General features: G+C 56.9%; 7 protein-coding genes across 7 annotated transcripts; 4 read left to right on the top strand and 3 right to left on the bottom strand.

Moving 5' to 3' along the window:
- Nucleotides 1-106: 106 nt before the first annotated feature.
- IRG-1_2 (Infection Response protein) lies at nucleotides 107-685 on the bottom strand (the record flags this gene model as incomplete). Its single annotated transcript, XM_028641391.1, has 1 exon — nucleotides 107-685. The coding sequence occupies one exon, from the start codon at nucleotides 683-685 to the stop codon at nucleotides 107-109; it is 579 nt and encodes a 192-aa protein (XP_028494601.1).
- A 567-nt stretch (nucleotides 686-1,252) lies between these two features.
- On the top strand, nucleotides 1,253-2,265 carry D7B24_007278 (uncharacterized protein; the record flags this gene model as incomplete). Its single annotated transcript, XM_028641390.1, has 3 exons — nucleotides 1,253-1,314; nucleotides 1,368-1,759; nucleotides 1,853-2,265. 3 exons carry the CDS (start codon nucleotides 1,253-1,255, stop codon nucleotides 2,263-2,265), a joined length of 867 nt encoding a protein of 288 aa, XP_028494600.1.
- A 319-nt stretch (nucleotides 2,266-2,584) lies between these two features.
- Nucleotides 2,585-2,897, top strand: D7B24_007277 (uncharacterized protein; the record flags this gene model as incomplete). The annotated part of the gene is made up of 2 exons (XM_028641389.1): nucleotides 2,585-2,666; nucleotides 2,746-2,897. The coding sequence occupies 2 exons, from the start codon at nucleotides 2,585-2,587 to the stop codon at nucleotides 2,895-2,897; spliced, it is 234 nt and encodes a 77-aa protein (XP_028494599.1).
- Nucleotides 2,898-7,408: 4,511 nt separating this feature from the next.
- Nucleotides 7,409-8,154, top strand: D7B24_007276 (uncharacterized protein; the record flags this gene model as incomplete). Its single annotated transcript, XM_028641388.1, has 2 exons — nucleotides 7,409-7,839; nucleotides 7,896-8,154. The coding sequence occupies 2 exons, from the start codon at nucleotides 7,409-7,411 to the stop codon at nucleotides 8,152-8,154; spliced, it is 690 nt and encodes a 229-aa protein (XP_028494598.1).
- A 1,994-nt stretch (nucleotides 8,155-10,148) lies between these two features.
- On the bottom strand, nucleotides 10,149-12,052 carry MFS1_1 (MFS sugar transporter; the record flags this gene model as incomplete). The annotated part of the gene is made up of 2 exons (XM_028641387.1): nucleotides 10,149-11,709; nucleotides 11,769-12,052. The coding sequence occupies 2 exons, from the start codon at nucleotides 12,050-12,052 to the stop codon at nucleotides 10,149-10,151; spliced, it is 1,845 nt and encodes a 614-aa protein (XP_028494597.1).
- Nucleotides 12,053-16,505: 4,453 nt separating this feature from the next.
- D7B24_007274 (uncharacterized protein) lies at nucleotides 16,506-17,817 on the top strand (the record flags this gene model as incomplete). Its single annotated transcript, XM_028641386.1, has 4 exons — nucleotides 16,506-16,653; nucleotides 16,704-16,906; nucleotides 16,963-17,035; nucleotides 17,093-17,817. 4 exons carry the CDS (start codon nucleotides 16,506-16,508, stop codon nucleotides 17,815-17,817), a joined length of 1,149 nt encoding a protein of 382 aa, XP_028494596.1.
- Nucleotides 17,818-18,016: 199 nt separating this feature from the next.
- On the bottom strand, nucleotides 18,017-18,998 carry D7B24_007273 (uncharacterized protein; the record flags this gene model as incomplete). Its single annotated transcript, XM_028641385.1, has 2 exons — nucleotides 18,017-18,818; nucleotides 18,892-18,998. 2 exons carry the CDS (start codon nucleotides 18,996-18,998, stop codon nucleotides 18,017-18,019), a joined length of 909 nt encoding a protein of 302 aa, XP_028494595.1.
- Between the last annotated feature and the right edge of the window lie 654 nt (nucleotides 18,999-19,652).

Genomic DNA, 19,652 nt, shown 5'->3' with positions numbered 1-19,652 from the left:
TCAAATTTTGGTACAATGTTCAACAGCATCTTGGTCTCTAGAGTTCATACTGCTGGTTCGCAGACGTCCCCTCCTCCCCAGCATCCTGCCTTCCTTTCCCTGCCAGTCAGCCCGCCCGACCCTCCGCCGCCCTCAACTCGTCCCTCACGACCATCAACGCCTTGCCCAGCAGATTAAGCCCCCACGCCTCCCGATCGACCGTCGGGGCAACGTGCGGCGCAAACCCGACGCCCCAGATGGGGTCAAACGGGCTCGCCTCGACCAGCTCCCCCGTGCCCGTAGCCAGCAGCCGGCGTCTCCGCTCCGCGGCCCCGGCGCCCGTCGTAAACTTGAGCCTCGTGCCCTCCGTCACGATGGCCTCGCGCCGGTCCTCCCACGTCGCGGCGTCAAAGTTCTTGACCTTGCGCCCGAGAGCCTTGACCTGGCGCGGGTGCGTCGCGGCGAGGATGGCGGCCTCCTGGGACGGGTCGAAGAGGGCGGCCTTGCGGTACATCATGTAGTGCTCGGCGGTTCGGAAGACGAGGGACGGGTTGGCGGGGTGCGGGAACGGGGAGGGGGCCCATTGGGAGAGGAAGCCCGAGTCCGGGTCTGTCTCGCGCCAGAAGTAGACGGGTGTGGAGGGGAGGGGCAGTGATGAGGATGGCGAGGCTTGGGTCGCCCCAACGGGGTTGTGTGTGGTTGTCATTTTTGCGAAAGGGAGCTTGGTAGGGATCCTGAATGGAAATTTTAGTATTGAGAGGAAGATGGGACGCGACATGATTATGGCTGGTCCTTTGGGGCGTGAAGCTTTTGTAGACTCCTCAAGTGAGTTGGTGCTTGGATGCCTCTTGTTGTGAGTCGTCGCCGCCGAGTGACTCAGGTGTGTGAGGCTGGCTCGTGAGGCAGACTACCTCGGACGCGCTACCAGCGGATGTATCGTCGTGAACCAATTCACGATACGGTCCGTTGATTTTGGGATAGAGCATGTCGTGAATCAGTCATGGCTGCGATAGTTTGTGTCACCATCAAGTCCCAGTGATCGATGGGTGTATCTTGGAAAGGCGCGGGCATTCAGTGTGAGTTGGTTATGCACGTCCCCCATCACCTGACCTTCCATCGCCAATTCGAGATTCTGAGCGCGATTGGCCATGAACAGAGAGATTGCTTGGGATGTCAACTTATCCATCGTCACACTTGAAGGCTGCATCTGGCGGAGCATTGCAGCCCCCTTCTGGTTGTATCTTCGCATAATCTGCTTCAAAGAGTGCATCAAATGGCGGAACCTGTCGCCGATATGAAGACGGATACGGTCAAGGTTGGAGCTCAGGGCTGCGAGTGAGCGTTGTAGTTGAAGCCTGCACCGAGGCCTGCTCGACTGACATCTACAGCTTGCACCAACTCGGGCTCTATCTCCTCGTGCACGGGTTCCTGCGCACGGAACCAGCAACACGTCGAATTCGTGTCGTACATCATGGAAGCACCATTGCCGACTCGAGGAGAGGGTTGCTCGCGTGGGAACATGCGGCGTATCCGCAATACTACATCCCTGAAGATGACTTGATGAACATTCGTTCATCCAACGTCGGTCCCGTCGTCGCCTCGGATGGAGTTGCCACCGGGCAAGTATTCAGCTTCAATGTCATTGAAGTGCAAGGCGTAGACTTGCTTCGCGAAGATCGTCCTGCCTTTGGGCTCCCGTTTAGGAGCGTAATGAGGCTCAGAATGAGCCACGACCGTGGGCCACTGCAGAATCTTGTTCGTTTCGAGTTTGGGAGTATGGGTGGGTGCGCTCTGTTTTTCATTCTCCCCTTCTGCCGCCTCGACCGCCCATGAGCCTCTCTAACCCAGCTGACGCGACCCGTTTGCGACACAGATCAGTGGCTCGAGGAAGACACGCCGATCTATGTTCATCCAAAGAACCCCGACCTGCGCGTTGAGCTCCTCCATTCCGGGCGCAAGATCCGTATCGAGTATGACGGTCGACTTCTCGCCGAGTCTCCCTACTCGGTCCACTTGCTGGAGAGCCGCCTCCCAACGCGCTACTACATCCCTTACACAGCCGTGGTCCAAGGGTCTGCGCAGTTGTTGAAGTCAGACACAGTGACCGAGTGTCCCTATAAAGGCATCGCAAGCTACTACAATGTCCGACTCAATCATGAAACAACCTTGGAAGACTTGGTCTGGTACTATCGGCATCCGACCATCGAATGCGCGGCGATCGCCGGTATGCTGTGTTTCTATAATGAGAAGGTCAAGATCTATATTGACGGAGAGCTTTCGGGGTGAAAATGGATGTTCGATTTTGAGCTGCGGGCTATATTCTGTCAGTGAGATCCTCGTGCTCGACAGTGATCTAATAGTGTTATTGTGTTCCGCCCGACGTTTTCGGTGAGCCAAGGTGAAGCCACTCGAGCCCCAGCCATCGATGACGTCGCAGTGAGGCGGAGCTCAGCCAGCACAGCCATCAGCCAACGACCGCCCTCAGCCCCAGCCTTCCATCATCCTGCCAAGCTCATCAAGATCGCATTCTCCTGAACCACGACATCGCATCATCGCATCTCTCATCACCACGAACATCCTCTTGTATCAATCTCCTCTTTCCAACATGTCCGACCAATCAAGCATGCCCCGCGCCCCGGCGCCAGTGCACACTGAGCAGCCCAAGTCGCAGGACGCCATGGCCATGAGTGAGCTCTCCATTTCGTCGCCGCGCGCGCGCATGACAACATCGCCCCGTTTGCATCTTGGCTAACATGGCGAGCCCAGACGCTCAAGAGCCCCAAGGGTCGCAGGAAGACCGCTCCGCCGACGATGCAGAGCTCACGCTGCGCGGCGGCGAGGCGTGTCCGGGACGGTTCTGCTTCATCATCCCGTGCCCGATTCCCTGCAACTTCTGCGTCTTCCCCTGCCCCTGCTGATGGATGTCTGCGTGGGCTATTGAGCGTGTTTCTGTTTTCTGTCCTACGGACGCCTCGTGGCTTGCCGCTTGCAATTGGCCGTCGATTTCATTAGAAGAATACATCTGGTTCACTGAAGTGGTGCTATTCCGCCTTCGACTTCTTCACGCTGGATTGCCGGCCCTGATAAGCTCGGTTGTACTTGACGGCGTTCTGGATGCTGAGGTTGTTTGAAACGGGGTCGGGAACGATGGTGGTCGATGTCCACTGGCGTCGTCGTCTTCACGGCCGAATTTCGCAGCACTGCCGAGAATGAAAAATCAAGCGAATCTAGTGGACAGGCCTCATGTTGCTTCTGTTTTGAATTTTTCTCATCTTTCTTCTCTCATTCTTGCTCGATCATTAGTCTTAACTTTTTGTGTACGCAAAACACAAAAAAAAATATATATATATAAGACTTGACGCTGAGGGACATACATGCATTTGATTGTCGACATGAGATGTCACGTCATCTCCGGGAAGAGCATTGCTATTGACTCTTGATTTTCTAAATCTCGTTCAGACCAAGCCATGCGTAAGCCGAAGGCAGAAGTCTATAGCCAGGAGCCCGGGTAGAAGATCACGTTGCTGAACACGTCCGAGGTCAAATGCCTTGAACAAGCACAAACTTCATGTCGAGTATTCGACCAATGTGGCTTCAAAGACATGATCGACGCAATACGCGTCGAACGAAAATTCCCAGCCCCTGCCCGCGATGCAGCCGCGCACTCGATCAGTCTTCATAAACAGATCGCACCCTCCCCCTCGAGCTTCAGACACAAATGAAAGACTCAAATAGGGGTAAATCAGAAAATCAGCCTGTGAGGGACCATGCGGAAGAGACGTTGAATTGGGGCGACGGCGTTTCCCAGGTAAGGGTTCGGGTTAGCAAGTCCCTCGCCAAGTCTGGTCTGCTCCGCTCCCGCAATGTTGGCTAACGTTCATTGACATGGAGTCGCACAAACTCTTGTCAACATCTTGCTACAAGGGAGCCGAATCGAAGTCTGCCTCTCCGTTTGGAACGCAGTCATTTCATTCTGCCCAGAACTAGCGTGCTGTTGCAAGGAAGCGCTCTACACGACAGCTGCAGCATGAACAAAGAACTGCGTCTTTGTGATCAAGACTACTGAGTAACAACGAAGTCTAGAATCCGTAATGTCATTTTCTACAGGGACTGGCACGTAAATATATCCCACGGGGTGATGATGGGGAGAAATAGGTCGATCATTGGCTCAGGTTTCGGCGCGAGTCTGGTAGGGCCACCAGTCCCAGAGGTGATGCAACCAGACCAGAAGAATGGGAAACCTACGCAGGACATCACGCTAACAGCGGAAGAGCCCGTGCCTGATGCTTGGCAATAGAGCAGTGAATAAACCTGAACAGTCAGCGGCATTGGACGCAAAAAGAGTTCAAAGTCTTGGCGTTGTAATAGGAGAAGAGGTGGACAGGTCGATCAGGCGGGGTGGGTATTCCTACTGCTGATGATAGAGGCTCGCCGCTCTGTCAGGAAAGTTCTACGGCGACGTGAACACGAGCGCCGACATCCATTGGAAAGTGGAAAACTCTGGTGATGCGAAGCACGTCCCAGCTGAAGCGGCGACAGAGCAGTATTTTGCTACCTCGTCTTCGACCCTGCTGGGAAGTCTTGCGCGTCGAAGTCATCAATCGAAAGAGGAAAGTATCGCACCGGCATCCGCGGGCAACAGCCAGCCCAGTCGCGTTGTAGGCGGAGCGGGGTCATCATCTAGGCTGAACTCACAAACCACAGAAGCAACGATCGGTGACCTGGAAGATATTGTGTCGACATGATCCACACTGAATGGACGTGCCTGTTCGAGCGCTTCCTTGCACACCCATCTTGAAGCTGTAATCTTGATGAAGTGTGCTGTTTGTTCGTTAGACCTTCTGCGTCGAGCCTGCCTACTGGTCTGGAGAAATGATCGTGGGGTGGGAAACAAAGTTGAGAGCTGCTGTGATCAGATATCTGAAATACGTTGTAGCGGTGCTTGGTAGCCATACTATTACTCTGCATGTGTACGTGGCAAGGAAAGCAAAGGCTCGGCCCTGGACCTGCCAGGAAGGTTGCACACCAGAACATCCAGCGCTGGTTCTAGCCTAAGTTTGAGAGCGATGCCAGTATATGACTTAAACTTAAGTCCATGGGTCCGGTTCAGTCCATCTGGCCGGACCGATACACAGACTTTGGAGGCAGTAGGAACGATCCAACCAAGGAGCCTGGGATGCTTGCGGGACAACGAGGTTCGACTTTGGACGGGTCTATGCACCCGACGCTCCCGAACCCGCTTGATCTACGGGTGTCATGCCGGGTCAGCATGCAAGGATCTCCGAGCCGGCAGCCTCTGGTTTGAGCACCAGCACATCAAACAGGAGTTTCCGTTTCCTGCTCCTCTTCTCTTTCACGAGAAACAGAGTCCCCGTGGCGATCTGTCAAAGCATGCGGCGGAAGGCCAGAGGATGTGTGGACGCAGATCGTCTTGGCTGGCGCCAGAAGTGTTCTGAAATCTGTTGCTGCTGCTGCTGCTGTTGTTGTTGTTGTTGTTGTAAACAAGATGGCCATGATGATTGCCCAAGGATCACACATCAATCGGTGATCGTTTCGGCAGCAACCGAGAGTCAGGAGCCGAGGCCTGATCCTCAGGGTCAGGAGAGGGCAGGGAGAGACGTGCAGAACAGAGGGCACCAGCATCATTCCAGCTTCGGAGATAGCAAGACGCAAGCTGACGCAACCTCATCGGAGGAACTTGTACCATGCAGGACGAACAACGAGAAGCAGCACCCCCGTTTGCGATGACGACTCACGACGCTGAACCTTATTGCGAAAAGGACGTAGGGATATGTCAGCAGCCTCCCTTGCTGGACAAAGAGTCGGGAGCAAAATGCTGTGACGGGGCCGGCGTGTCCTCACCAAGGAGGAAGCAGGCGAGCTGTTGGGAAAGCTTGGCCGCGTAACGGCATTCACATGTGGCACCGGAAAGTTTAGATGCCGGGAGGTCAAGAATTGAGGCGGAGCCGGGGCGGGTTGCATGTGCATGCATTGGCGCGAACGACGCAACACCATCAGACCATCCGAGGTGAGATGAGCAACAACAGCCTTTTCCAGATAGAGGTAGGGGTGGGAGGCCGCCGAGGCAGGCTGGGGAGTAGGTCGCTCTGGGATGCACTGGTGCGCGGCCGAGTCAGGGACAGCGTTGGCGGCATCGTGAGAGAGGCCGATCTGGGCAGGTGGCGGGTGAGATTGGTGGTGTTGAGGAATGATCTGGGTTATGAGGGTCGGGAAATTGAGGTCTAGCAGGCGCAGCAGAGAGGCCGAAGAGGGCCAAGGCCGATGACTATTGCTTTGGCATCGTGACTGAGCTTGGGCATCATGAAGAAAACCCACAAGACCGGAGAGATTGTTCGCCCTTGGGCCGTGTTGCTGGGTGCTGAACGAATGGCTAGTCAGGGAAGGGGAAGAAACAGTTCCCCCGCAAGTGCTAGTGGTTCCTGCTCTGTTGCTGCTGGGGGGTTAGCGTCGAGGCTGTGTTGAGAGGTTCTGGGAAGGTGCCGGGAGGTGCTAGGGAGGTGCTCGGGAGGTGCTGGGGAGACACTGGGGAGGTGCTCGGGAGGTGCTGGGGAGGTGCTGGGAAGGAAGCTGGGAAGGAAGCTGCTGCAGGTGCTGCAGGTGCTGCAGGTGCTGCCGGCGCTGGAGCCGTGCCGGTTGCCGTTAGGGGAAGCTTCCCCCTGGATAGGGAAGGCAGCCATTGGCCGCAGCTGCCCTTCGGACGACCCACGCGAACCTGGATCTTGGGATGTTTTAGACTTTGTTACTGCCGGCTGCCTCGGCCAATCATCCATCCATAATAGTCGTCCCGACCCACCCCAATGACCCCTCCTCCGCCTGCGGACGCAACCCCAGAGAAGGCTTGACACCTTCACAGACACACTTGACACAGCATGACCCCTTGACAAGCCGCCTGGCGACCGCCTGAGCGCTGATGCCAACAATGAACCTCAGCATGCGTAAGCCTGACCCTCTTCGCCATGATAGGTTCATCTGCCCATCTTGGTTTGTCCAATCCGCCGCCTTACCCGATCCGATTCCCCCCTGGCCTTGTTTGGGACCCGCGCCTCGTGCGGCACCCCTGTTTGAGGACCAAGGCGAGCATGGGTGCGCAGCGCTTCGACGACGCCCTGGTTCTGGCTTTGGCCCACGGCTTCAGGGTCTGATACTGCTCGAGTCGCGACTCGCAACCATCGGTTGACTTGGCCGGCACGCCATGCCCAGGTCGGACCAAACCTAACAGACATGGAGCTGTCGAGATGGGATACATAAAGAGGGGATGGATGCCGCCATCCAAAGTTGTTTGCCTCTCTCTCCTCTCATCAGCCCAATCAACCATCTCAATCAAACTACACCATCATCTACCTACCGTCTCACATCCTCAGGCCTCTATACCCTCCAACTCTAACTTCACCAACCCACATCAACCAAAATGCACGCCTCCGCACTCCTCGCTCTCCCCCTCCTCCCCGCCGCCATGGCAGCCTACGGCAGCAGCAGCGGTGCCCCCCCCGCCGCCGCTCAGGCTGCCGCCGCCTCCTCAGGCGCCAGCATCCCCGGTGTCCACGTCGTCAAGGTTGGCGAGAACGGCCTCACCTTTGAGCCCGCCGAGGTCACCGCCGCCGTCGGCGACGTCGTTGAGTTCCACTTCTGGCCCCAGGCCCATTCGGTCGCCCAGTCGAGCTTCGACTCGCCCTGCCAGCCCCTCAACACGACCGGCTTCTTCAGCGGCCCCGTCCGCGTCCAGAGCGGCGTCTCCGACCAGGTCTTCAGCGTCACCGTCCAGGACACCAACCCCAAGTGGTACTACTGTGCCACCGGCCAGCATTGCCAGAACGGCATGGTCGGCGTCATCAACGCTCCGTATGTTCTCCCTCCCCCCATATCCTCTCTGTGTATTGGCTTCTAACCCACACCAGTGCCAACAACAACCAGAGGACGCTCCAGGCTTACTCCCAGGCTGCCGCCAACGCTCAGAGCAACGTCGCCCCCAGCTCCACTGGCGGCGGTTCTCTCGGCGCTGCCGCGACCGCGGCCCCCTCCTCGGCCTCCGGCTCCGCCAGCCCGAGCTCCTCCAGCGCGCCCAGCGCCGGTATGGAGGCCCACGGCGAGATCCGCTGGGGCATGCTCACCATGGGTGTTGCCGTCGCCGGCTTCATCGGCGGTCTCATGATCTAAGGCTCGATTGTATGAGTTTGGGTGTCGACTTGAGAGTAATAGCTCGCAGGGTCGAGCGTGAGAAGTGGTCAAAACAAGAAGTCGGGTGGTGGGGGTTTCAACGCCTCTAAAGAGATATCCACAGCAATGGAGCTGCATCTAGGACGGCGTTTTCTACTTTACAGCGAATTGATATTATCTTGAGTACAATGTTCGACATTTTGTGATTTTCGTGCTTGCCGTATTTGTCTGCTTGCCACGCTCGTGCCTGAGCTTCTGGAAGAGGGAGAGGACGAAACAAGAAGAGTTTCATCATAAAGTTGCGAGATTGGACGGTAGATGTGTTTCCTATTAAAGGACCATGTATTGTTTCCTTGAACTATTGGCTGAGCTTACTCGAGGAATCAAACGCAGATGCGAACGTGAGAGATGTCAGGAGGTACTTGTCCTTCATGGAATAAGAGCTCAGGGGCTAATTTGGGAGGGCTTGAGACCACGGAGGCATACATAGAAGGGTTGCGGAGGTTCAGATTTTAGACGTGCCTCTATTCTCTAGGAGCAATTGACTACGGACATGTTTCTTCACCCTACTCATCCAACCGTTTCGCCCAGGATGTGTAGAAAATTTGGGGCCACCCTTATGATACTCCCAGTATTTCATACTGAATGCTTCTACAGAGTTCGGAGTGTTCACATATTATAAAATTCTATTACAAGATACGCTCAGCGGTTCTTCGAAGGAAAGGATGAAGAATACTTCCACCGAGTCAATCCTTGAACCTTCCACAGAGGCTCAGATAAAAAACACCAACACTATGCTTCGACTCTGGCTTGCAATGATATTCAACACGAGATGCTTTAAGAAGTCGTACGAATGAACCGAACCTCGACTCAAAAATGACCCGTCTCGGCGCGCCGTGAAATTCTTCAGGGCCCTCAAGGCGGATTGGCCATTGTCTGTCTTCCAAAACCAATACATACAGGATGACCACAAGTTCTGATCAAGATTCTCCAACGAACTTGGTATCCAGTCCATGAACGCGATGCATATAACACTCGTCCTATCTTACAAGACCGGTGACAGCATCCGAAGACTGCAGCACCGTGCTGAACGCTACGTCACCCACGTCTCGCCACGCACCATCTTCCAGAAAACTTCGTCTGGACTCTGAATGTCAGAAGGCCCTGCGAAGTCGTGGAACAGGGAGGGCTAAGGGCTACGAGAGCGCATACATACGAGTTGCGGAAGGCCATAATCCAGATGTGTTCTACGCCCCTACCTATCCATGGCCTGCGGACGTATTGCGGACGACCTCTTCACTCGGCTCAACCCCAGCACTGCCACTAGACTTGATATGCTCTTCATGGTATCGCACATCGCATTCAGAAACATTTCCACATCTATAAGCAGTCGCCATCACCATTCTCATTACACACATTGGCTTGGATTTGAGTTTCGTGGTTTTACAGCGTAACAGGCCAGTCCATGCCTGCCGCCACGTCATGTATCCGTGTCTTTTGCGCATCAAGTATTCAAGCCTTTGCCTTGCAAACTTGTAAACCCAGACAAAGATAGTCAGAGCCATCTAGGAGCGCCGTCTACCACCTCATGTAAGCAGACAGCGATACATTCGGCGCATCGGAGCGTCACGCCAGTGGCAGAACCCCAAACTAACAGGTCAGATGCCCAAATGTCCTCAACAGCCGCCACGAGCTTGGTAGACCTTGTCAATTGGTTGGGGTGTCCTCAAAGTCTCCGAAGTCGCCACCAGGTAGCTCGGCAAATCGCGACAATCACGTCCCAAGCGTTCCAAAGTACAGGCACGCATGCAAGACACGACTCAAGAAAGTTTGAACGAAGACGCTTGATTCATTTCAATCAAAGCTAACAGATTACAAGTCGAAGATCTAGTCGCGGAAAAGACTTTGTAGGCATGATCGCGAGGAACGATATCCAGCCTCGTACCGCTCTACAATCATAATATCCAAAACTCCAAACAGCAAGCAACCGCCGTTTACCAAACGTTGCCCTTGGTCTGGTTGCCCTGCTCCTTCTCGAGCTTGTTGACATTGACATTCTTCCAGAGGTAGATGGCAATCAGGCAGAGGGGAGCAAGAGCCGCACCGGCAATGACCATGTGCCTCTGAACGTAAGCGTACGAGTCGACAATGGCGTCACGCTCAGGGGTGCCATCGGCAAAGGACATTTGCAGAACCATGTCGCCAAAGATGAGACCGGCGTCGTCAATGGCGGAGGCAGGCAGACGCTTGAGCAGCTGGGCGGGCAGTTCGTTGTTCCAGATGGCGCCGGAAATGGCAAAACCGATAGAAGAACCGATACCGCCAAACATGCCCCAGATGGCAATGACGACGGCGAGCTCCTGGTGGGTGACAACGGCCATGACAGCGATCTGGCCGCACGTCGCGAACATGCCAGTACCAAGACCGCAGAGAACCTGCGTGATGGTGAGGACGGCGACGGAGGTGCTAGGCTGGCGGAAGGGGATGAGGAGAGCAGTGCCGAGCAGCATCATGGGCAGACCAGTGTATGCGACCCACTTGAAGTTGCCAGTGTAACGGATGAGCAGGCCGAACAGAGGGCTGAAGATGGCAGATGCGAGCGAGAAGGCGTTGAGAACGTAGTTGGCCGTCGTGATGTCGAGCCTGTGGACAACCTGGAGGTACGAGCCGAAGTACGTGTTCCAGGAGAAGATGGAGATGAACATGACGCAGTACAGCAGGGACGAGCCAATGATGGTGGGCTCCTTGAGGTACTTCCAGGGGAGGAACTTGACGGGGGCAACGTACATCTCCCAGACGTAGAAGCCGGGGATGCACAGAACACCGATGACCTCCATGGCAATGATGTAGCCGGTCTTCCAGCCGTTGGGAGCGTAGGGAACAATGTTGAACGGCAGCAGGATGAGAGCGAAGACGGCGGTGACGAGAAGGATACCGACAGCGTCAAACTCAATGAGGTAGTGCTTGACGGACTGGAAGAAGGTGCGGTTGGACTCGACCTTGGGGAGGACGCCGCTCTTCTCAGCCTTGCGCTGCTCCCACAGCATGACGATGACGACGGGCAGGGCCACGACAACGGTGAGAATGGCGAAGGTGCCGAAGGCCCAGCGGAAGTCGTGGTACGTGTAGAAGAGGTCGGCGATCTTGGGGCCGGCAAAGGTGCTGCAGATCAGAGGCGTGCCGTTGACGGTGAACATGATCATACGGTTGCGCAGCGAAGTCATATCGGCCAACATGACGTCGATGGTGAACAGGGCGCCGAGGTGACCAACCCACCAAAGGGTCTGAGCGGCGACGTAGGCCTCCATGTTCTGGCAAGTCGCCTTCATGATGGTGCCAATGACGATGATGACAGTCATGGAGATGAAGCCCTCGATACGGCCCCAAATGTCGATGACCTTGGCGAGCGTCAGGGACGTGCAGGCGCCGACAATGCTGGACACGATGCCAACGGTGGCGAGAAGGCCATGCTTGCCGAAGGACGAGGTGATGTAGGGGTTCAGGGCGTAGGTGATGGAGACGGTCAGTTGGTCGACGAAGGAGACGAGGTAGAGACTGGTTTGAGCTGTCAGCTATGATTTCACAGTCAATTCATCCGCGACAGGAAAACGTACAGGGCGAACATCAGCCACAGCGTCTTCTTGGACCAGACAGTGGTGATAGCACGCACACGGCGGACACCACCCTGGAAGTTGGCCGAGTCGGCATCCGAGTCGGCCTTGAGGTCATCGTGAGGGATCTCGTCGACGGCCTGGTTGGCGGCGACGCTCTTCTCAATGTCGATGTTGTCGTTGGCAGTGCCGACAACAGGCGCAGAGCCGAGGGCAGGCACAGGGGCCTGGAGGTAGGCAGGGGCCCCGTCACCCTTGGGCAGGGTCTCTTGAGGGTAGGAAGCCATGGTCGGGTAGAGCACCGGGATCGATGAGACGATGGTGTAGTTGGCTGCTTGCGAAGAACCACGCAGACAAGGAGGGCGCTCACAGGTCTGCAGGAGAGGGATGAGGACGAGGGGAACGGGAACAACAGAGGGATCGACAGTTGCAGTGCGTCGATACTATATACGCAAAAATCGGCAATGGCACGCCAGGCAAAGCTTCCCGTCCATCAGTGCCATCGGTCCCATCAGACCCCATCACGCTCAGATGTGATGCAGGACCTACCCAGTAGTGACCCCACCACGGGCCTACTTGGTACGGGGGTCGCTCCTGCTCCTTCTCAAGCTCCTGCGCCTGCAAGCCTCGCAAGCCCACGCTGCAAGCCCGGCCGGTACTGGTGCTGGTGCAGGGAGGTAGGTACCGGGTGGTGTGGGCGGGTCAGGCTGGCGTGCCAGGCTTCGGAACACAGTGACAGCGAGAGAGAGAGACAGAAAGAGAGCAGGGATCAGCCCCACCCAAGGCCAGAAGTTTTCCAGATCTAGGCCAAGCCAAGAGTTCCGAGGAGAAAATTCGAACTCGGCCTCTCACTCTGATTCTGTTGGTTGTGTCTTGTCTCAGTCGTTTCCGCTTGCTCTTGTGGGTAATTTATCAGATGATCAGATAAGATCCATCAGGACGCCATCATCCAATAGAAATTGCTCGTGCTCGGAGCTATGTGGACGTTAGTGTTAGCGTCCCCAGGCGGGTGTGGCATCGGGTGGCGACGGCATCGTCAAGCAGCGCCTGCCGTTGGCTCATACGCACGCTACCTTGTCCCCTAAAAAGCCCTGGCCTTACAGGGCCCCTCTCAGCGATCCTTGCCTGGGAAGCTCTCATCAGAACCCGCCAGGGGCGAGCCCAGCACGCCCAGTGAGCCCAACGACACACCACCCCAAACTCTGCTGTCCGCCCCTCTTCACCTCTTGGCTTTCCGAAAGCTCTAGCAAAGCAGTCTGGCCAGCCAGTGACCCGAACGGTGGCCCAGAACAGAACCATTCCCACGGGAATGTCCGACATGTGACGCGCTGTGCTCCCTTTCTGTTTCTGCACCCAACTGCACCTCAAGGTACCAGGACCCTCGCCACGACATGGCGCGAGGTTCCGGCTCGAAGGATCATCGTGGAGCTTCCCACTCTCGATAAGCCACTGCAGCATGACCTCCCACTTTCCGTGTCCTGCTTCCCACAGGTCGTACTCATGGCTGTGGCAGTCCTGATCGCGGACACTCAATCATGCCCCTCCACCCGCCGCAGTGGCTCACGGCAAGCCAGTGCTTTCACAACAAGCCAGTGCTTTCACAACGAGCCAGTGCTTTCACAACGAGCCAGTGCTTTCACAACAAGCCAGTGCTTTCACAACAGGCACTTTGCTGGGTCAACATCCAGGTCTTGCCAGGATGAGCAGTGCAAAAAGACGACCGAAGCCGCCATTCACACGTCGCACCCGTTCCCGATGGGCCGCACCCCCCACGACCCGCTTGGCAATGTCCGGTTTTTCTCCCTGTTCCTCTTCTCCTGACCCCTGTAACCCGCGCGCCGTCAGGGTCCCCCCTTCGGCCCCCTTCTCAGTCCCATGCCTTCGTCCGCATTACCCCCACCCGACCGCGAGACCGAGCCGACGCCGACCTTGGTCGAAAGGGCGGTTGAGGGGCCATGACTGACGGAAACGAAGTGACCCGGCAAGTTTTGCCGTCCCCTCACCCGTCTGCTCGCGTGGCTTGTGGCTATTATTCGTCCCACCGAGAGGGGCTCCTGGGTGGAAGGATCAAAGGCGTCGTGCGATCTCGGCGCCAACTCGCCAACACTTGCCCATGCTGTCCAAGTTGAGTTGCGCAGAGCTCTTTGCAGGGCCGTATTGAGATTGGCAATGGGTGAAAATTCTTCCCCAGAGATTCATCTCAGCTTTCACAACGGGGGTTCACTGACTCAAGCGTCACCCGGATTCGGGCGTGACAGCAGATGGGCAGCCTGGCAAGGCTGGGTTTTGCATGTTTTTTTTGTCAGAGTATTTGCGTCCTGATGATGGGCTCTTTCTCTTTTCCCCCCTCATGTCAAGGCCTCGTTCCCATACTTGCTGCTGCATGTCAACATGCAGCAGGATCAGCCGACTGACGTGCTCGCGGGGTGGTTCGAAGACGCAGGTGGTCTTCCAGAACCGGACTTCGATGAGACACCACGAATCCCGCCCACTGACCTGTCTCGGAGGAAAACCCTTCAGCGCAAGCAAGGGACAGGCGGGAAGACAAGGGGGCATGCGACACACCAAGACACCAAGCCTCCCAGGTCAGCTTGCCACATGGTGAGCGCTAAGATCGACATCGCAAGCCACCAGCCAGCCACCAGTGCACTCGGTTTCGTCCTCAGGCCTCTCAGATAAACGCCGCAGTACGCCATTTCATCAGCGTCCCCTCTTTCTGCAGCCCTGCCTTATTTTTATGCTCCAGAGTGGCGTTTGAGGGGCCGGCAGGCCAAGTTTACGGGGCTCGGGGGTGTCCAGGCAGGCCTAAGTCAGCGGTGCCCCAAGCTCAATTGTTAAATCGACTTCTGCATTGCTTCTTGGGTCGCCGCAGTCTGACCGGCCGCCAGTCGATGGCCTGAAAAGAACGAATGGTAATCACGGAGCGGGCATCCATGTTCAGCGAAACCACCCTCGGCACAAGGCGACGCCGATGAAAATACAGCGCATGCCATGCTTCCACGCCGAGCTCCAGCAGCTCGCAGCAGGTAGCCCCACCACCCGTCGATCAGCATCCGAGAAGCCGTCCAGAAAGGGGTAGGCGCGCAATGCGCAAGATTATCAGATCAAAACTTCGACGCCGCGTCGTCGCACCGCGCTACCTTTAACTAACGCCCGGCGCTAGGAAACCCGTGCGGTAAATAGTGGGCGGACACGAATCTATGATGCTTCTGCGGGTGAACTTGATATTGCCGACTCGGAATCAGTGTGTTGAGTGCCGGGTGTCTGAACATCGTGGCGACTTACGGCATCGTACCCATGGCCCCAAATTCTAACCTCCGAGGCGAGGTCTCGGGGATATCGCCAGCGGCATAGCTTCATTCGAAAAGCTTATTCTGCTGCATTCTCCCTGGGCCCTGGCTCCTAGCTCGTAGTCTCTCCAGGGGGCAGACCCGAGCTGTCATTGTGCATCATGGCCCTGAGAAATCTGTCAGCGTCTTACGTTGGTTGCACACGTCAACCGCCCCACGCGGAGAGTCTTGTTACCTGTTGCCATGCTGGCCCGATGTCGGATGTGCGTTGAAGCGCAGAGGCAGTTGGAGGTAGAGCGAGTCCGAGTTCAATCCTCGCTCTACTTGTGACTGCCGCTGTGAGGCGTGCAGGGTGGCGTTGCAAGTGTGTCCCGTGAGCAAGCCAACGGCAGTTGAGCTTGCTTCCTTTCAGCCACAAGTGTGCCAAGAAAATTGAGGTATACCCAGACCTCGTCCTGACGGATTCAATTACATACATTTTTTTCACCGGCCACGAAAGAGATTTCTCGGGGTTTCTGGAGGGGGTCTGCTCCGCTTACTGGCTGGCCGGCTGGTCTGGTGGGTAGCCTTGGCTCCTGGAGGATGCTCAAGACGGGATAGTATCGTGTGACACGTTCCAGGCCCTGCACTGCAATGATAATTCCCTGCTGTCGAAATAAGCTATTGATTCTTGCTGGAATTATGCAGGGACAATGGACCCTCTTCTCGGCCCCCTCTCTGCCCCTATCACGATGCTGAGCATTGGCTGTTGTGTATTGTGTTCCGTGAGGCCGTCTTGGCCGGACTTGAGCTTGAGCTTGAGCTTTACGGGGCTATCATGCAACGCCAGGGAGACTGGATTCAAAGGGCAGATGCTTTGTGGTGTGATCTATACGGTGTTATTTCAGGGTCAGCTTTTACGCTGTGACTCTCGAAGAAGTCATCAAAGTGTTCCGTTCTACATGATGAATGCCACGTGGGTTAAGGGGTAGGAAAGTCCTAGCCACAAGCCAGAAACCGCTGCATGGGAAAAGCTAGCTTGAGGCTTTTCTCTTTGATTTTTTCTGTCTCTCGAACTCATCTGTGTAAACCCTGTTGGGGCCTTTGGATTATTTCTAATTGGTGGTCGGCATTCTCTTACCTGCACCACCAATAGGCTATTTGTCGTAGTGACGGCACCATCGTGGTGTCCTCAAATATGGTACCACTGAAGTCCAAACATCCGGCTGACATCGAATTGTATTTCTCTACATTTGATGAAAATACTGCCGCCACTTTCATCCTTCCAGGTCACGTGGGTTGCTGCCTAGACTTCGTCTCGTTCGGTGGCAACGATTGGATGTGGTGATCCCATTGGCATGACCACCAAGTCCTCTGCGCAGGATGACCTTTGGGTGTAAATAAATGCCAGCTATGCAATAATGTCTGCCACAATGCACGCAGTAGAGCCTCTACGAGCCGACTGACCGCGATGGCAAACACAGCACCCAAAATCGCCGGGCTCGAGCGCATCGAGAACCCCGATGTTATCGATCGCAAGGCCGAAACCCTTGTGGGCTATATCCGGAAGGCAAAGCACATAATCGCGTTCACCGGAGCTGGTGTCTCGACATCTGCCGGTAAACACTAGTGTTCTTGTGTCGATGAACCTCACTCATGCTTTTCGCAGGCATCCCCGACTTTCGAGGCCCTGATGGCGCGTGGACGCTTCGGGCCCAGGGACGGGAGCGCACTGGGAAGACGACGAATACGCTGCAGGCCATTCCGACGCTGACACACATGGCATTGGTCGAGCTCCAGAACCAGGGCATCCTGAAGTACCTCGTCAGCCAGAACTGCGACGGCCTGCACAGGAGAAGCGGCATACTGCCTGTGAGCGCAGACAGGACAAGGGCGTGGCATGCACACTGGGCTTATAGATGGCACAGGATCGCATCTCCGAACTGCACGGCAACAGCAACCTCGAGTACTGCCGTGACTGCGGCAAGGAATATCTCCGCGGTCCCTCTCCCCCATGTCCTCGCCCCGCCGGTCTCCCCGCCAGCTAACAGCCAACAGACTTCCGCGCCGTGTCCACATATGAAAAGTCCATCCGCGACCACCGCACCGGCCGCAAGTGCGCCTCGTGCCACGGCGTCCTCCTCGACACAATCATCAACTTTGGCGAGAACCTCTCGGCCGCCACCCTGCAGCGCGCGCGAGACCACGCCGCCTCCGCAGACCTCTGCCTCGCCCTCGGCTCCTCGCTGACGGTCCCCCCGGCCTGCGAGATCCCGGAGACGGTGGGCCGGCGGCGCGCCGGCGACCTCGTCATCTGCAACCTGCAAGCGACGCCGCTGGACGGGCTCGCGCGCCAGCGTGTCTTCGCCAGGACGGACGATCTCATGGCGGCCGTCATGGCCAGGCTGGGGCTCGCGATCCCCGCGTTTCGCCTGCGGAGGCGGCTCGTCGTCGAGCTCGAGACGACGGGCGACGAGCGGCATGTGCTGCGCGTCAGGGGTGTCGACGTCGACGGCACGCCTGCGACGTTTCTGCGGTCGGTCAAGATTGCGCATGCGCGGCGGCCTGCGCGGACGGAGCCGTATGTCATCCACTTCAACGCGCGGCTGCCGGTTGGCGCGCCGCTGCGCATCGAGCTGGAGTTTATGGGCCATTACGGCGAGCCGAATTTGGAGATTGCGCACGAGTACAAGGGGGTCAAGGATGGGCATACGCAGTACGGGCTGGAATATGACCCGGAGAGCGGACAGTGGACGACGAGCGTCGTAATGAGAGGGGTGTAGACCGGCAGTGTAAGGAGCCAGTCATCAGCTGAGCGATTCGCCAGGACCGGCAAACTTGAAATATGATTTGAAAACAAGAGACTTTGAATTCTTCCTCATTCCCATCAAGACGACTCTCTTGACCTCCTCCCACGGGTATCATGCTTTGTCGCCCACCAGACAAACACCAGACGATAAAAAAAAAAAAAACTTCAACCCATTAGCGCCCCTTGACTTTTCGAATGACAACCTTCTCCCCATCCAGTTCCCATCCCACCCCTTCCTGCGCCGTGAGGACTTTCCACTCGGAATCCGTGCACCTCTCGAGGAACTCGCGCTCGACAGAGAGGTATGTCCTGCCAAAGCACTTGAGCGCATGCGTCCTCATGGCGGGCTCGGCAAACTCGATCAAGCGCGCCTTGTGCCCGTCGACGCTGCGCTTGACCTTGCGAAAGACGACGTAATTGTCGTGTGCCAGCGCGCCGAGAATGGCATCCACCTTGCCGTCCTTCAATCTGTACCGCCTGCGCAGGGCGTAGGCCTCGGCGAGGTCGCTACGGCGGCAGGCCGTGTCGAGCACGAGGTAGGCCAGGACCTCGTGCAGCTCGAGGCTCGAGAGCGGCTGCAGGGGGTGCACGAAGCGCAGCAGGTGCAGGATGGCCGGGTGGTAGGACTCGGGATGCTTGACGAGGATGGAGAGGCGGATGTTGAAGAGGTAGGCCTGGACGGCGAACTCGTCGGCGCGCTTCGAGGCGACGATGCCCTCGCGCAGCTTGCGCAGGGCCATCATGACGTCCGAGAGACCCTTGGTATCCGGAATGTTGGGCGTCGGCGGCGCCGAGGACGTGGGCGTCGTCGGGATGCGGCGGGGTGTGGGCGCGGGCGTGGGAGACGGGGTCTGGAGCTCGAGGGAGGCGAAACGGCGCAGGAGCTCGTCGCGTTCGCCGGCGTCGGAGCAAAAGGTCATGTAGCGTTCGACAATCTTCTTGTAGTACCGTTCTTGGGCCTTGAAGTCGAGAAGCCTGGGCGCTGCGTTAGTAGCTGCGGCTGTTGGTTTGGAGGGATGCGGGGGGAGGGGCTCGCGTGTTGACCGACCTCGTGTCTCCCTTGGAGGGCAGGCCGATGCTGTCAAGAGCATCCTGGTCGACGGGCTTCAAGCGGCCCCAAGGCCCAGATGACCCCCTTCCTCTGTTCGGCCGCATCACGGTGAGGTTGAGGCGCTGGGGCTGTCCATGGAGGTGGATGGCTCCAGTGATGTTCAATGGCGGCGGAGGCGGGGCTCATTGGAGACGGGGCTCTCCCTCGTTGTTGTTGTTTATCGCCTTATGTCAGCCTTATCGGGATGCCCCATAGTACCCCAGATCAAGGCCTGGAAGAACTGATGTGTTCCCCTTCGTTCAGTGGAGCTCCCCCTGCCACAGCTGCTACAGTGCCCCCGCCTTCTGCGATCAGCCTCGAGCTTCTTGAGTGCCCTGTATCTGGCATCGGAGGCCCTCGTATCCCTTCCATCACAAACACCTCCCGCTGTGTCATTTGTTGCGCTGCAATTGATAGGTGCACGCCTCGGCTGTAGGAGATCATGTCGACAATCAACGACTGGCTTGGAACACACCGAGGGCATAACGTCGACGATCTACATCCCCGATGCGGCCCCGCCACACTTGCACTTCCACCCCTGGACGGAAAACGGGTGCCGCGGGGTACCTCGGCACTCCCATCCACTATGAGGATGGCACCCTGCCTACCTTGGTAGATACCTACCTACCTAGGGAGTCAAGCTACCATGCCTAGAGCTCTTAAAGGCAGCGGCTTGCCTCGGCGATCGCATCAACGTCTCGTTTGCCTTCCCCAGACTT

Source organism: Verticillium nonalfalfae, assembly GCF_003724135.2.
Source record: "Verticillium nonalfalfae strain VnAa140/NRRL 66861 chromosome Unknown scaffold_57, whole genome shotgun sequence".
Lineage (NCBI taxonomy): Eukaryota > Fungi > Ascomycota > Sordariomycetes > Glomerellales > Plectosphaerellaceae > Verticillium > Verticillium nonalfalfae.
This window is presented reverse-complemented; position numbering and strand designations above follow the sequence as displayed.